This window comes from Amblyomma mixtum, chromosome 6, assembly GCF_055824585.1.
Source record: "Amblyomma mixtum isolate Tamu chromosome 6, ASM5582458v1, whole genome shotgun sequence".
NCBI classification, from domain to species: domain Eukaryota; kingdom Metazoa; phylum Arthropoda; class Arachnida; order Ixodida; family Ixodidae; genus Amblyomma; species Amblyomma mixtum.
Genome location: NC_143017.1, coordinates 9,108,653 through 9,125,805, shown reverse-complemented (window position 1 = coordinate 9,125,805; position 17,153 = coordinate 9,108,653). Strand labels below are relative to the sequence as shown.

Sequence of the window (17,153 nt, the reverse complement as noted above, 5' to 3'; positions counted from 1 at the left end):
CAATGCTCAGCAGCTAGCGACTTGGGCTCGCAAGGCTGGAAAACTGAGCAGCTAGCGGCTGGACTGCGACTGAGCCCACGTTTGCAGCACAGGTAAACAACTTTTAGCGCACATATACGCTTGGGATACCGGCTTCGTTGCGGCCACCTTAAGGTGATTCTTACGCTCGTCAGCGAGGCCATCGTCACCGCTCGTGACGCACTGGCTGAGAACTACAATTCGAGTGCGTGCTAAAACAAGCTGCTCGTATTTCGCGGAACAATCTGAACTCGAAAACACAGTTGCTTCTATCGGCTTCCATGTGGGCTCTTGCTCAATTGTGAAAGTACACGCGAACAAGATGCGGCGAGTGCGAGCCGCTGTTGCATATCAGCTAAAGTGTGACGCAACTATCGGCGTAGTTTCGCAAAGCAGTTGATATCAAAGTTATCCGCTTGTATGGGTCACAGTTAAGCTCTCAGTTTCGTGTAAATCTCCGTCGAGCATGCCCGCGTCAGTCAAAGTAATGCATCGCAGCTGCTCTCAGTCCTACCGCTCACGTCCAACATATCCTTGATATGCACCAGCTTGAGGTACGGTGCATTTCTTTGCCCGTTTTGTCGCAATTAAGAGATTTTAGCTGGCAGCAAACGAAATTTCATTCCGTCAACAGCGTCGTCTGCGCCGTCGTCTGCTCCGTCGTCTGCTAGAACATCCGGGGCACCCTGGGTGATGGGATCACAGGATCGCAGCTTCTACAAAAGTATTTAAAAGCGCTTTAGTGTTCGCATTTAATAAAAAAATAAATTTAAAAAAAATTGAGATATTTTTCTTCTGAACATAATTTAAATATTAGTAGTAAAAAAGCGCATTTGAGTTGCAGTTTTTCAACGACGCAAAAACAAGGGCAAAGCCGCTGGCGCCGGCGCCACGTCAGTGCGTGCGTTGCCTCACGTTTTGTGTTATTTGGCTTTTCATGGCATTGTTTGAGTGCTTGTGCGGCGGACATGTGTGAAGAACAGAAGTGTGTTTTGGAAGCCAACGACGAGTATTACGCCCAGTCAACATCGGTGAGTTTGGACGGGCAAAGCCATGAAGAAAGGCAGCGCTACGACGTCTTGTCATCTGGAAAGGCAATGAAGACGACGGCGCGGTTTTACTAAGCCTGGGTGAGCTGCATGATTGGTGAGTACCGTCACCGCTTCTCTATTACTGATCTGTATTCACACGCGTTATTAGTGTGCGGCTATATATATGGATGGCAGTGGAGGCAGTCTGCGTGCGGTTACCTCAGCTATAATGCGTTGCCAGAAAAGAACGGACGTATAGCCTGCGTGACAAGTCTTGCTTCATAGTCTATGTCTGCGTTTAGTACTCAGGTGCCGTGGTAAATAAAAATGCCACCAGAGATCACAACAGAGTTATGCGGTCGCTTGCTAGCGCTGCGAAAAACTACAGACAATGTTTACTACATTCAACTGGCATGGATTTGTACTGCGTAGAAGACGACGATCAGTGCCGCGGGTGCGAGCGCTTTTGCGTGGACAGCTGAGAACAGGCAAGGGAACTGACAACGGGAGATTTTGCTCGCGGCTGGTACCCATCGGATGGATTTGTGCTATTTAGAAGATTATTATGAGCGGCAGTGCTGCGCGATGAAGCACTCGCGCTAGGCGAACTGCGAACAGACGACGGATGGTTTTGCTCGGTGTTGGTGCTCATCGGATCAGTGCTTACTTCTTAATATTCGTCATGCAAATTATTTTGAAGACAGTGATCGCATGTGGAAGGGTGGCGCATATGTACTAGTCATTTGTAAACTTTTTATCTGTGCTTCCCCATTGGAACAGAATTTGGCAATATTATGTCAGTTAGGTCGTTCCCTGAACTGTAGGCGTCCATGCTTCCTCTCCTTCAGGGCACTGAACTGTTGGGGATGCAACTGCACACTTATTTGGGATTTCAAGCTTTTTGCTATATGCCTCGCTTATGCGGCCCGCTTTCAGGTCGTTCGCAATTGGTGATGGTTTGTTATTCATTTTCACTTTCTCTTATTTATTCTTGGTTGACTGCCGGCAGCAGTTCTCCGCGCTCGGAACTGTTCCCAGGCACGGAACCCTACCCACAGACCTCCCTGCACCTCACTCACCAGTGTTCTTCGGTATTTTTTTTTTGCTCTTGCCCCTACTTGCATTACCACTCGACAAATGTTTTGCTGTTTTTATTTGTGTGCAATTTGTTAAATGCACTACTAATTTTCGTATCATGCTCAGTTGTGACGTGAGATATCGGGCTCCTTGGTATTGAATGCATGTCTTTTGCATTCTCTCTTCTCATTTATGCAAGGTAAACTGGTCGACTGGGTGCTATGTTCAATTTAAGAATACATTAGACGCTGGTGCAAGGCACCCTAATAGTAATTAACTAAAGCCTGCGCATGCTATATTCGAATAGTTGGGCTCTTTTCATCATGCATAAAAATAAAGCGGTATTCCAGCCAGCTCATCTTTCAATGTGGTTATGACAGTCATGTAAATGTACTCAAAGAATGTGTATGGGTGTTTCACATACAATCTCCTTATTTATTTTGTCATGGGCCACCTCATTGCTTTTTGTGTTCCTATATTAATGCCTCATTTTAGTTTCTGAAGCAGTCGACAGTTTGTTTTGTTGTCATTCATGACATTGTCACTGGCACTGACAGCTGTTGGTCGGGACGTATTTATCTGCAGTTGCCAGCTGCCAGCATCTGCTGGGCCATGCGTGCTTCCTGCCTTCAGCTGTGCCATCCCTCCAAGCCATTCATGGTAATTATCTTTTTCAGTTACGCATACCTTACCTGCCTGTTTTGAAAAATATTTTCAACATAGGCTCACTGCTGTGTTTAAAAATGCATGCAGAACTCTACATGCACTTTACAGCAGTACCTCAGCTTATTACATGAACTGCAAATTTGTACGAAATATAGCCGCTCATGTAGCTCTTGACACTGCGCTGTTATTATAAAGTTGAGCCTGCTTCAGGTGCAGTGACTATTCCACACCTGTTGCCTTTTATGCATGTGTGTCCTCTAAAAGGGCCAAAGTGTTCGTTTATCTTTTAAAAACGTTGTGCTGTACAATAATACTTTAATGGTATTTCTTGCTTGTACACTGAAATGTCAGTCAGTAAAGTAACATTGTATGATGACACCAAATCTTGCGTGGCATAGCATCCTTGCAGCGTAATTGGCAAGCTCCTGTCAGCGCAGATGTATTGCTGGTTTATTGCTGTGGCATGTGGTTATACTGTACAGTTTGTACCTCTACGTTCTTGAAAGTGTCCTTGAAAAATTTAAAATTGGTTTTTGAGGCAAGGAAGGGACAGAGTAACTGTCTCACATCTTGATAGGCACCTGAACAATGATGCAAGGGAAGGGATAAAGGAGGGAGTTAAAGAAGAAAAGAGGTGCCGTAGCAGAGGGCTGCAGAATAGTTTTGGCCACCTGGGGATCTTTATCCTGCACTGACATCAAACAGCATGCAGTTTAGCCTGTGTTCACTTGGGCCCGCATAAAAAAAAACGAGCAGACCTTCTTAGAACTAACATTTCATTGCACCAGCTACTTTGTAGTTTTGACTGCAGTGACCTGAAATCAACGGTTGTTTACTTTGCACAACCCACATACCCTGAACAAGATGTGATGATGCTAGACGAGGTGACCCTCTCTGCATAGCAGCAGGTTGGTTCAGGAAATGCGAAGACTCATGGAGAACCGCTCAGTTATATTTGATTTCATGTTATTGTAGTATTAATGGTGAGTTGTAGTATAAGTGATGAATTCTTGCAAATGATTGAGGACATCAATACTCAGTGTGAAAATGAGAGCTAAATCAATACTTAATAATCAGGAAAGAGGCCTTTTTATGAAATGCAGTAAGGTACTGGAAGTCGAAACAGAATACACCTCGGCCAGGTCATGCACAGATATAGAGCATTTGAAAGAAATGGTTGGGAGAATAAGAAAGGGGTTTATTGCCTTAGGCATGCACTCAGAAGTTACGAGCAGCACCTTGCAGTATGCTCAAAAAGAAATTTTAAACTGCTTTGCCTTTGCTAAGCTATCGGGAAAAGTGGGGTACTTTATAAAGGGCTTAAAATTGAGAACAGTGCGGTGAACCACTCAGGAAAATCATAGGGTTAATGATAAGAGATTGGGAGAGAACTGAGTTGGTTGGAAATAAATGCGAATTAAAATCTGAGCGGGAATCATAAATGGACATAGGCAGGACATACATGTTTTAAAGAAGCTGGCTATCCTTTTGGATAGTGGAGCGGTTACTCACAGCAGGAAATTGTGCTCTTCTTGCTTTCATTTTATGGGCATATGCTTTGTGTCTTACATCTCTTGGCCTGCCATAGGCAGCATATACTCATAATAAATTTTTACCTGTCTAATTATGTGGCATAGGGAGAATTGAACTATATAACCTCATCAATGCACACCCTCTCTGAAGTGAACTTTGTCAGCCCCGTCAGTCACCACATTGATGCATGTCACCCCAAATGGGAGCCGTCATGGTGGCTGAGTGGTTATTGTGCTTGGCTGCTGACCCGGAAGAGGCAGGTTCGATTCCAGCCAGTTTTGATTCCAGCTGTACTAGTCTCATTTCAATGGAGACGAAATGCTAGAGGCCCAGGTACCGTGTGATGTCAGCACACCTAAAGAATTTTCCAGTCCTCTACAATAGCGCACTGTATAGCCTGCGCCGCTTTGTGGCATTAAACCCTTTAAAACCAAGTAAAGTAATGGATACATCATTTCCAAAAATTGTTTAAATTTATTTTCTAAACGTTAACAATTTCCTGCACCTGTTTTCCTTCGTCTTTCCCTCTTATTTCCTCCCTCATGCTGAGTAACAGGTCAGTGATTTTAAGTAAATATTTTGTTCATTTCATTAGCAAAGTTTCTCTGTCTCTCTCTATTGCTTTGCTTTTTGTATCTGCAGTATAGTATTATGCAGAAATATGTCAAGATTAGATCCAAGAGATATGGCCTAGATTTTAAGTTCTATAGTCAACCACACATTACTTATTACGCTATCAAGGCTTTTTTTGGCATGTGCTACCTGGTACAGAACTGATGTGGCCTACAGCAGTAAATATTGTTTGAATGTGCATAAATTGAATAGGAAGGCAAATTTCCCATTTGACTATGTAAATAGATTGGGCAATCATGTGCTCACAAAGCTCATAAACTTTTCTGTTTCCAAAACTTTCTGTAAAAGGCACTGACTCACTGAAATACACTACAGTTACTTTTGCCTAATCCTGATATTATTTACTGAAGATTGGTTTGAGGGAAAGTCCACTGAGCTCGAATGAGTGCATGGCAGCTTGTCTTTGTCCAAAGTATTTGGAGAATGATGAATTTTGTTACCTGGCAGAGATAAAGCAAGGATGGCAGTGTTTTGTAATGTCCACAGGGCATTCTTCCAAAGCCCAGTATGCATGTAATTCCTTCATTTTGTGCAACATAAAATGTCTTCCCTTTACACTCATGGCTGAAACAAAATGCTGAATACTTCACCACTCAAAAAATGAAGGCCATTGTGCTGCTCTACAAAATATCAGGCTGCAGCGCTTGTTGCGAGGCAAATTCACCAGGTTGTCATCATCATCAGCCTGACTATACCCAATGCAGGGCAGAGGCCTCTCCCATGTCTCTCCAATTAACCCTGTCCTTCGCCAGTTGTGGCCACCGTATCCCCACAAACTTCTTAATCTCATCCGCCCGCCTAACTTTCTGCTGCCCCCTGCTACGTTTGCCTTCTCTTGGAATCCACTCTATCACTCTTAAGGACCACTGGTTATCTTGCCTTTGCATTACATCTCCTGCCCAAGCCCATTTCTTCCAAATAACCCACGTTTTTTTCACACCTATTCGTCAAGCTGCAAGCCACTTGCACGCTCTACAAACCTATTTAAAGTACATTATCCAGCATTGTTGGCATGGAGTGTGTAGTGCTAAAACAAAAAATAATACAATAGCTGATGATCTGCTAGAGCAACAGAATTCCAAGAGTTTGAGAAGGGCAGTGGGAGAACTAGCAAGGCGGGATAGCGAAATTCGACAAGCAGTGGACAGGGATCCTGCAACTTGTAGAGGACAGGCAAATTGGAGACTTGTGGAAGGGGCTGTAGTCTTGAGTGCGCCTAGCTGGCCTTGTGATGCATTGTATAGGGCCCTTTGTTTTTGAGTAAAACTGGTTTCTCCTGATTGTTGCATTCCAGAAAGATTCATCAAGATTTGGTTAAAACCAAGTTTCGCGTGCAAATGTGCCTGTAAGAAAGTGTAGATTGATAATGCATGAAGCTAAAGAACCACTGGAGAGTAGTGGATACGTCTCGTATTTCTTCGTAGCTATATTGTTTAAACAGTGCTGGTTATTTTAATTCCTTTTTAATGCTTATTGCTCGTCGAGTTGCATAAAATTTTAGGATAAATTGAAAACTGCAGGTAGGTATAATTACAATAATTATACCCGTATTTCTGAAGCTCTGTTCGAAGAGAGGTCCACATTTTGTGTGCATGCTTTGAATTTGATTATTTTCACACTGCAAAATGGAGGACAGGTCTGCTGTGAGAGTTTTTTTGCAAGGAAGCGAGAGCAAGTGGTGCGGAATGCTCGTTACTGTGTCGCCCTGCCAATATTTCTAGAACCCCTGGGACCACTGAGCTTGTGAGTATCTATGACTCAAAAGGTCGGAGCTGATTGCCCGTTCCGTGGTTGTCTGTATTAACCGGTGCAAGGCCAAGGGCTCATAGCTAACAAGCATATGACACCATAGAACTAGATGCAGTCAGGCTGGGACTGTGCAGTATGTCAGTGTTAACGAGGTCGTGATAAACGAGGTTTACTCTGCGAAGCTAGTGTGAAATAATAATTGTTCTTATGGAAAATATCGTTTTTTCTTAGTCATTGCAGCAATACAAGCATATCAAATCTGGTATCTCTCACTCATCCCTCTATGTTTCAGTTTAAAGGGACCAAGAGTTGCGTGGAAGTCGTGCAAGCCACAAAGTTGCGTGCGGCTTGAGCCAGCAATCAGGAGCAGGCTGGGAATTTGCGAATTGCCAGTGGTATTCGCTCAGTCAAGCAGGCTTTACTGTAAGTACAGTGTTTTTGCCATAGCATTTCTTTGAAAAGTACGTATTGAGCTTGAATAGGACAAGCTGTCGGTCTAGTTGGTCTAATCCCTTGTGGTTGACAGCTTAGAAACACAGACTGGGGTCAGAAAGAAAAAAATATGAGGGCACAGGTGCTGACTACACATTTATTCCAGAATCACCGAAACACTGCATATATAACCAAAACACAGGCGCCAACAGGTGGCAATTTTATGCACTCGTGGCAACAATAAGTGATATGGCCAATAGTGGGAAAACAACACAAACTAGAAACAGAAGCCAAGACTATAGAGCAGGGAAGGATGAAACCATAACAAGGTTAAAGGAATAGTTTTAAGCAAGTCATTTTTAAGACCACCAGCACGTGAAACAGTGGAACGGTTTGACCAAAATTTTCAAGTACTGGTCTGATAACACGGAACTAAAACACTACACGCAAACACAGATCAAGGGCAGTGAAATAAAAGTAAAATGGCAAGAAAAAACATGCCGTGAAAAGAAAATGGTGATTGGGCAAGCAAACAAGAATTGGTCTACAAAGGTGAAGTGAGCTAAAAAACTGAAAGAATAAAAGGGGAATAAATGCACATGAGCAACAAAGGTGAAGCCAAGAATTAACATGGCTACAGGAGGAAGATGAGCTACTGTAAAAACGAGAGAGATAAAATATCAAAATATGAAATTCAATTAGTATTAAAGATAAAAGGAAACAAAAACGCTAAAATAGAGGAGTTGGCAGAAAAGTCAAGGCATGCAAGATGTTTTTAAAACCAGGGCTAGGTCAAACATCCTGAAGAAAGGCAATGTTTTTTTCTGAGGGTGTTCTTGCCCATTAATCCTCGAGCCTCAAAATCCCGGCGGCTCCTACCAGTTCGTCATATCGGCTTATTCTGGTGCTTTTTTAACACAATGGCACTTTTTCGAACATGGGTGGCATGGCTTTTTTCGGTCACAGTTTTGGCAATGGACTTGCAGATTTAGGACGTGCTTGTAGGCCAGTTGGTTGGAAATCGTTAGAAAAACCGCAGAACAGGATGGGACAAAGGCAGGCAAAACACAAGGCGGTACGACAACTGAACATTTATTGAAGAAATGAGTGCTCATATGGATCAGTTGCGCATGTAATCTGCAAACAATCATTGCAAAAACAACCTAGGGAGGGAAACAAATTCTAATTCTTTCTGAAAAATGGACACAGAAGGCATGCTATCCCACCTATCTGGCTTCGACCTCAGGATGGCAACAGCCTTGAGAATTTCTTTCCAACTGGCCCTTTATTCATCCAATAATAATGTGCAGTTCAGTTTAGGTTAACAGTCTTTACAACTGGGACAGTGGACAGGCAGGCAAGGTCGTCCGGGCCTACCCAAGGAATGCTAATACTCTTGCAAGGGAGTGTTTCACCATCTACCAATTTGGCCGGTATAAAATCGACCACAGCTGAGAGGAATCGTGTACACCACCCCCGTTGCACATGGCATGAGGCATTCAAAAAGTACCGCCAACGGGCATGTTGTACGAGATTCCCCTCAGCTGTGGCCAGTTTTATATCGTCCAAAGTGGTAGATGTTTACACATTTGTTTGCAAGAGTATGCGTGTTCCTTGAGTAGACCCGGAGGCATTTGCCGTCCCACTCACTGTGTCATTGTAGACTGCTATCTTAAACTGAACTGCACACAGATTATTGGATGAAGAAAGGAGCAGTTGGAAAGAGAAATTGTCGAGGCTGTTGCCATCTTGAGGTCGGAGCCAGATGAGTGTGTCAGCACGCCTACTGTGTTCATTTTTCAGGAAAATTAGCGTTTCTGTCTGCGTTTCCCCCGGTTGTTTTTGTTTCGTTTTTGAGCAGGTGATTGTCATATTTGCTCAGCTCTATGGTTGCCATTGAATTTTTTTGCCTCTTTACGATTGTTTGCAGATTACACACGTGACTTGTCTATATAAGCACTGCTGTTCAATAAATTTTCAGTTGTCAGTACGGCCTTGTGTTGTCACCTGCCTCTGTGTGATAGTTTTGTGGTATTGCTCTTTCCGACTGGCAGATTCCCGAGAAATGTACCCGATAAATCAATCTTATGCTCCCTTATCCTTTCATTGATGCCAATGTATACCTTGCCGCAAGACAAAAGGATTGATTAAATGCCCTCCGCGCACGGCGCTAAGGGTTTTCTGTGCTGCGTGGTGCAGCGTCTTTTTTTTTTCATTTACGATTCCGCAACTGCAATAGGTGCTAGGGGGTCAGAAAAGGCAATGTCTACTCCTGCTTTCTCTCCGATTTTCTTACGGTTCTGTGAAATTTACCTTTAAAAAATTCGAGAGATAGAGTAGATGCTTTTTTTGCTGCCGCCCCCCCCCCATTACCTCTCACACCTCTCTAGGATCGTCAATGAAAAAGAAAACAGAAACAGGCTGCACTGCATTGCACAGAAACCCTTAGTGGCATGCACAAGAAGTGCTTTCTCAATCCCTTTTTCTTGCTGCAAGGTATACATTGGCATCAATGGAAGGCTAAGAGAGCATTACACTGATTTATCGGGTACATCTCTTAGGTACCTGCAAGTCCACTGCTGGTAATGGGACGCAAAAAAGCCATGCTGCCCAATGTTCGAGAAAGCCACTGTGTTAATAGAGCCCCGTAATAAGCTGACGCAATGCAATGGTGGAAGCCGCAGAGATTTTCAGGCTCCGGGGTGAATGTAAAGAACACGCTTGGTTTCACTCGGAGGATTGCCTTTCTTTGTGGACGTACTTGATCTAGCCCTGGTTCTACATGTGTGTTACATGCCTTGCCTCTTCCGCCAACTTCCCTCTTTCGGTGTTTTTCCTTGATTTTTGCCTTCATACTGGTTATTGAATTTCACTTTTTTATATTTTATCTCTCGGCTTCACTGTACGTCATCTTCCACTTTTAACCATCTTAACTGTTGGCTTCACCTTTGTGGCTCATGCGCGTTTTTATTCCCCTTTTATCCTTTTAATTTTTAGCACACTTCACCTTCGCTTGTTGCTTAATTCTCGTTTGCTTACCCAATCGCCATTTTGCTTCTATTGCGTGTTTTTTCTTGCCATTTCTCCTTCATTTTTTTTTTCACTGCGCTTTGTCTGTGTTTGTGTATAAGGTTCTTTAGTTCCATTTTATCTGACCAGTTCTTAAATATTCTTTCGGTCAAACCTATCCACTGTTGGCAGTCTTTTAAAAATGACTTGTTTATAAATTTTTCTCTCACCTTGTTCTGGTTTTATCCTGTGCTGTGTCCTCTGGTTTTTGCTTCTAGCTTTTGTTGTTTTTCCACTACTTCTCATACCACTTCTTGTTACCACGAGTGCATAAATCGCTGCATGTTGGTGCCTGTGGTGTGGGTATTTATGCAGTATGTCGGCAGTTCTGGGAAAAGTTTTAAGTTCAGTGCCTGTGCCATCATCTTTTTTGTTTCTGTCCCTTGTCTGTATGTCTGAGTGCTGTCAACCACAATCGGTGCATTGAGCTGACTGCTCTGCAGCTACCCATGTGTATGCAATGAAGTGGCTTCAAGAATAATGTACACAAAAAAATTGATTGCTTAAAATTTCTGGCATGTTTTTTAGGAAAACATTTGGCATTTAAAGGGCTAAGAGTGCTCTGAAAATCTAAAAATTATGTGCTTCTTGGGGCCTTTCCTCAAATTTCACATCACCTTGTAGCGTGATGCAAGACGTTCAAGTTGTTACCCACAGTTTACTTTTTTGTTGCCCACTTATTGGCTGCCACCTTCTTTGGGAGGCAGTGTCATGGGGTTTGTGTGTCAATCTGATTCCTGTGTGTTGGCTGAAGCTGTCTAAGCTTTTGGATGTGGGGAGCAGGTTCACGGTGCCAACTTTTGGCTGTAACTACAGTTTGGCCATGACTGTTAGTCCTTTTCTGTGATGCAGTGTCATTTATGTAATGCATAATTTGATGATGGAGCAGTCTCAGGGGTTGCGGTGCTCAGCTGTTGACTTCAAAGACACAGGATCGATCCTGGCCGCGGCAGTCGCATTCTGATGGAGACAAAATGCTGGAAGCTTGTGTACTGTGCGATGTCAGTGCACGTGAAAGAACCCCATGTGGATGAAATTATCAGAGCCCTTCACTATGGCATCCCTCATAGCCTGAGTCACTTGGGACATTAAACCCCATAAATCCAAACCCATTTTGGTACTTCTCAGCTTCGCCGCTGGCCTCTGCAGGCCAGCGAAACCTCCCACAAGTTGACGAACGGCAGTTTTTACACCATTCGTAAATGCCTACATAGACGCTACATCATTGGTGGCAAAGGTTGCCAGATGTGCAAGCGTTTCGGGTAGTTTTTCTCTGTTGCTTTCGTCAGGCAGCTTGCAAAAGATGTTTTACTAGGCTAATAAACGGTGAGGTTCTTTGTGTTCTTAAGGTGGTGCAGCGTGATAAAACAGGCACTTAATAGCCATGCCATGCTTTTTTGTAGCCAAAGGCAATTTTTCGCCTTATTCTCATCATCATTTGCCTTTCATGCTTCCTCGAGGGACGGCAGTTGGAAGAAGGTCTCTAGAGCAGCTCCTTGTCTGAAGAAATGCCGAGTGGCATTCTTCAATCCTAACTGCCCATCAAATGGAAGAGCAGTTGTTTTCTCCACTCCACAGAGTGGAGACGGAGTATCGAGTTGAGGCGCACTTCTGAATTCGGCGGTTAGCCTTTCATAGGCAGCAGATATGCGCAATAAACTTTAGGCATTTGCTGTTAATCTTCCAGTTAAACACCAAGTCCTCCTCATTCCTCAACAGTGCACACACTGTGTAAGGAACTTTGTCACTCCATTTGTCACCACTTTGATGTATGCCATCCCTAATTCAGGGGCTGTATAATTTTTGAAATTTTGTTGAAATTGCTTGAAAACCTTTGCAATTTCCTGTACCTCTCTTTTTCCCCCAAGTCCCAAACCTACGCAGAGTGCAAGTGGGTTTTTAAACTCCAGCTAAATTTTGTTATTCATCAAAGGGCTTTTCTCTCTACTGCTTTGCTGGGTGTATCTGAAGTATAATATTATGCACCAGTGTGTGAAGCTTTGTTCCCAGAGCTATTAGCCCGAGGTAGTAATTTTAGAGCATTGCGTTGCGTTCTCAGCCTGGTTGCGTTTTGAGCCTGAGTTGTGCTGATTCCACGGATAGAACCCAAGTTGGCAGCCTCCAATGCAGCAGTGTATCCCAGTAGTTGCCATGGGAGCCGAGGTGGTTAGATAATGAAATAAAATAATAGCAGGTGGCAGTGTGATGCTCGAGCACCACAGCTCGAAACTAAACTATATCGATCAGTATATGTATATCTGTCTGGCAGGCATTAAAGTCTGGCTGCTTAGTCACGACATTCCTGTAAAATTTGTGGGTGAACCGTTTGGCATGAATGTACCAGATGGTGTCATACGATTCAGCCTGTCTTGCAGCATAAACTTACTAGTTAAGTTAGAGCCTTTCTTGCAGCACGGATTCGAACTGACAACCTATGTTAGGTGTATTAATGCTCATTATTCGATCTGCTCATTTTTTATATTCAACCACACTAACATTACTTATCACCCCATCTGTGCAGATTCCTTCTGGCACTATTTGAAGCTGAAGGGTTGCTCGGCTGAGGATCTCCAAAAGCGCCACAAGAAGGTGACGCGCTACCTGGCACAGAAGTGCTGTGGCCTGCGGCGGTAAATATCTGTTCAAGCCAATAGTCTCTTGTTATATGCATGAATAGATTGGGTAAGCTCATGTGCTTACAAAACTCGTAACTTGACTGTATTTCCTAACTGTCTGTATGGTACACTTAGGCACTGGAATAACCAGCAAATCTCACTGGAATTTGCCTACTATAGTGAGATACTGCTTTACCCAAGTTCGGCTTAAGGATAGTCTGCTACTGAGATGACGCACAGAAGATTATATTTATGAACCAGACTGTTAACAGCACTTATGGACCACATTAGCAGACTGTTCTGAGACCGCACGCAGCCAGGCTTTTCAGCGTGGAAGAGGCGGCTTTAGACAAGGCAGGCAAGCGCTCTGTTCCTGCACATTAAGTAGATGTCGGATGAATCTCGAAAAAATATGAACGATGCGCCAGGAATATGACTACTACAACCCTTCGGAGATGTGCAGTGCACAGTATACGGCCATGCCAGCGACATGTCTTTCTGTTCAAACTTTCTCTAAAACCGCTGTCACTACGCAGAAGCAGGTAGCAGTATCTGTACTAAGAATCTCTTAGTGAAGCAGCGCAACGGCACAAGGCCAAGGGAAGAAGGGGACAAACACAGCGCTGAACTGACAACAAATGTTTATTCCGGATGCTAACAGCATATATATACTCTTTTGCACCTTAGAAAAAACAAAGAAACAGAGAGCAGCAGAAAGTATCAATCCCAGTCATTATGCGCATGCAACTGTATCGCGTGTACATCGATCATTTGAAATCAGGAAGTTGTGCTCTTTCACCGAGATGGCAACGGAAGGAGTGCTGATACAATTCGCACCCAGCTTCATGATCTCAGATGCCTCAATAATCTCTCGTGTAAGCTTATCCTTGTGCTTGGTAACAACTTTGCTGTTTTTGAATTCTGGGTAACATGAACAGTTACGACAGTGAGTACCTATGTGGCGGGCCGCTTTCTTGACATTGTTTGCGTGCTCTAAGTCTCATTAAGACACCGGCCAGTTTGGCCGATGTATGACCCACCACACTTCAACGGGACTGAGTACACCACATTGTCTTGGCATGGCACATACTTCATCCTGTGGTTTTCTTGCAATTATGACCAGATTCCGATCTTTTCTCCGGGCGATTAACTCTCGCACACAAGCCACTCAGTCTGACTGGAGCCGAAAAAACAACATCTACTCCAGCCTTTTTGCCTATTCTCTTCAAATTGTGGGACACAACATGAACATAAGGTATTACTGCCAGATTTTTTTGCTTGGAATGGGGGACAGCTTTGCCCTCATTCAGCTTTTTCAATATACCTTCTGCTACTGATGCCAGAATATGAAGGGGGTATTTTGCGTCTGTTAGCCTATCAACCTGATTGGAGAAACTAAATTCAAACTTGTGTGGGCAGGATTTTTGCATGGCATTTTGAAAGCACGACGCCACAATGCCTCTTTTAACAAGCTTCGAACGGGCTGAGCTGTATGGAAGTAAGGGCTTTTTACCCCTAGGATCAAATGCCCAGCATACATGGAAATCAGGAAAATATAAGGTCAGATCAAGGAACTTAATGCGATCATTCACAGCCACTTCATGCGTAATTTCCAGTGGCGAAAGCACTTCACAGAATATCGCGCACAGGTCATTCACTTCCGCAGCGAAGCTAGCCGGGTCACAATCTAGTAAAATTAGGTAATCATCTACATATCGGAACACTCTTGCAACTGTTGAGCTCATGAGTGATTGTTCGAGTGCCCTGTCAAGCTTAGCAAGGAACATGTCACTTAGCAATGGAGCGATGCAAGATCCTATGCAGATCCCATTCTTTTGAACTGTTTTTATTCAAAAGAATGGGATCTGCATAGGATCTTGTCAATGTCAAGAACGCGGCCCGCTATATAGGTACTCACTGTCGTGACTGTTCATGTTACCCAGAATTCAAAAACAGCCAAGTTGTTACCAAACACAAGGATAAGCTTACAAGAGAGATTATTGAGGCATCTGAGATCATGAAGCTGGGTGCGAATTGTATCAGCACTCCTTCCGTTGCCATCTCGGTGAAAGAGCACAACTTCCTGATTTCAAATGATCGATGTACACGCGATACAGCTGCATGCGCATAATGACTGGGATTGATACTTTCTGCTTCTCTCTGTTTCTTTGTTTTTTCTAAGGTGCAAAAGAGTATATATATGCTGTTAGCATCCGGAATAAACATTTGTTGTCAGTTCAGCGCTGTGTTTGTCCCCTTCTTCCCTTGGCCTTGTGCCGTTGCTGCTTCACTAAGATATGTCAGACCAACTCGCCCACCAGTTCATGTTGTACTAAGAATTCGTATCTTAAAGGAAAAAAGAAAGCGCAATGTCCACCTTTGGCACGATTTCTGCAGTGATGTGCGTTCTGCCGGCTGACAGTACACCGCTTGCTTGGAGTTGTAGGCCTAACATGTGCTTTACTCAAGGTGTAGCGAGAAGCGCTTTTGAACTAGCCACCAGCGATCACAGAAATGTCTACTCTTTTTACCGCCTCTACAATAACTTTATGGTGGTATGAACGTGCAGTTTTTATTCCCGCAACGTCTTCGTAAGTGAAGCGCGCGGAAAAACGGGCCAGGCGGACCGCCTCGCACTGATAGATGCGGGTTGCATGCACGGACTCATTCTGAGCCGTTGGCAGAACCGTCATTACAGGCCATGATGCACTTGGTCACACGTTGCATGCACGTCTGCATCTTGATTTCTATCTGGAAACAGCTTGGTTGACGTCACTTCTGTCAGTAAAGTGCTCTGCATGCCAATGTCTCTCCCATTCCGGACGGTTCCCGCCAGCCATCGTATGAAGCGGCGTGTGCATATTCTTCAGTTGTATAATTGAGGCTTTAATGCATTATTCCTATGGGTTTACGTCGGGCCCGTGCCAATTTGATGTTAAATGTGGATCGTTGCATGAAAGGGGAATGCATAATCAAGATTCCACTGTATGACTTTTGTAACATTTGCATGCATTTGTTGTGTATGCATACTATATATATCACTGTTCTTTTCCTTCACCTAGGACAGTCTGAACAAGAGAGACCCGCTGAAGAAAAATTCTGTATATATGTAAATAAATAGTCAATTTGCTCCAAGTGAGGTGTTTTTATACCTGGCTGTACTGCAGGAATGCATCGAATGTTCACAGTCAGACTGCTGCTCTGTAGCTGCATATTAATTGACAAATAAAGCGTACTTCGTAATGACTACAGGAATACAACACACTACACAAATGCACTACAGAAGGCAGACTTCAGAGATACGACACTACAGAATTACGTCACTACAGAAGACAGACTACAGAAATACTACACTACAGAAAGACTACAGAAATACTACACTACAGAAGACAGACTACAGAAATACTACACTACAGAAGACAGACTACAGAAGTACGACACTACAGAGGACAGACTACAGAAATACTACATGCCCAAAATACGACAGACTACAGAAGTTTTCTGTCGTAAATTCCTGTAGTGCGTTTTGACTGGGATGCTTGGGATACCGGCTGTGTTGTGGCCACGTTAAGGCGATTCTTAAGCTCGTCCTCGACGTCATCGTAACCGTACGTGACGCACTGAATGGCAACTTGAATTCTAGTACGGGCCCAAGTAAGCTGCTCGTATTTCTCTGAACAATCTGAACTCGAAAACACAGTTGCTCTCATCGGATTCCATGTGGGCTGATGGTAGTGAAAGTACACTCGAACAGGATGCTGCGAGTGCGAGCTGCTGATGTATATGAGCTAAAGTGTCATGCAAGTATCGCCCTAGTTTCATAACGCAGTTGATATCAAAGTAATCAGCTTGTACGGGTCAAAATTTAGCTCTCGCGCACCCTACTCAACCATTACTTCAAAGGCTAACCGCATGCTAGGGTACGTCCGCAGCAATTTTTCATCCTCTCCACCTTCATTGAAAATGCTACTGTATACTACACTCATTCGTCCGCAACTAGACTATGCATGTTCAATTTGGGATCCTCACACCATCACATTAACAAATGAACTCGAGGCCGTGCAGAATCGAAGCGTCCGTTTCATCGTTGGAAACTACCATCACACTGCCAGTGTAACAAAAATGAAATCCAATCTTAAGCTCCCCTTACTCGCCGTAAGCTTTCACGCATTTGCTTCTTCCATAAAATTTACTACCTCAATCCTTGCCTAAAAGCCATCTGTGTAAAGGCACCATCTTTCATCTCGCCTCGCATAGACCACAATCAAAAAGTAGCTGTTCCACACTGCCGCACAGAGACCTGCTCTAATTCCTTCCTCCCTAAAACATG

The 17,153-nt window shown here is 43.7% G+C and overlaps 1 protein-coding gene across 3 annotated transcripts; it reads left to right on the top strand.

Annotated features, from left to right (window-relative positions):
• Positions 1-898: 898 nt before the first annotated feature.
• LOC149338185 (uncharacterized) lies at positions 899-15,953 on the top strand. Of its 3 annotated transcripts, none has more exons than XM_089547544.1 (6): positions 899-1,164; positions 2,062-2,140; positions 2,712-2,786; positions 7,000-7,130; positions 12,730-12,838; positions 15,891-15,953. In XM_089547544.1, the coding sequence occupies exons 1-6, from the start codon at positions 1,158-1,160 to the stop codon at positions 15,934-15,936; spliced, it is 447 nt and encodes a 148-aa protein (XP_089403670.1). In that variant the 5' UTR covers positions 899-1,157; the 3' UTR covers positions 15,937-15,953. The 3 variants fall into 3 exon arrangements, with proteins under 3 accessions (XP_089403670.1, XP_089403668.1, XP_089403671.1); XM_089547542.1 differs by having other exon boundaries at positions 2,059-2,140; XM_089547545.1 differs by having other exon boundaries at positions 2,059-2,140; positions 15,886-15,953.
• Positions 15,954-17,153: the final 1,200 nt, after the last annotated feature.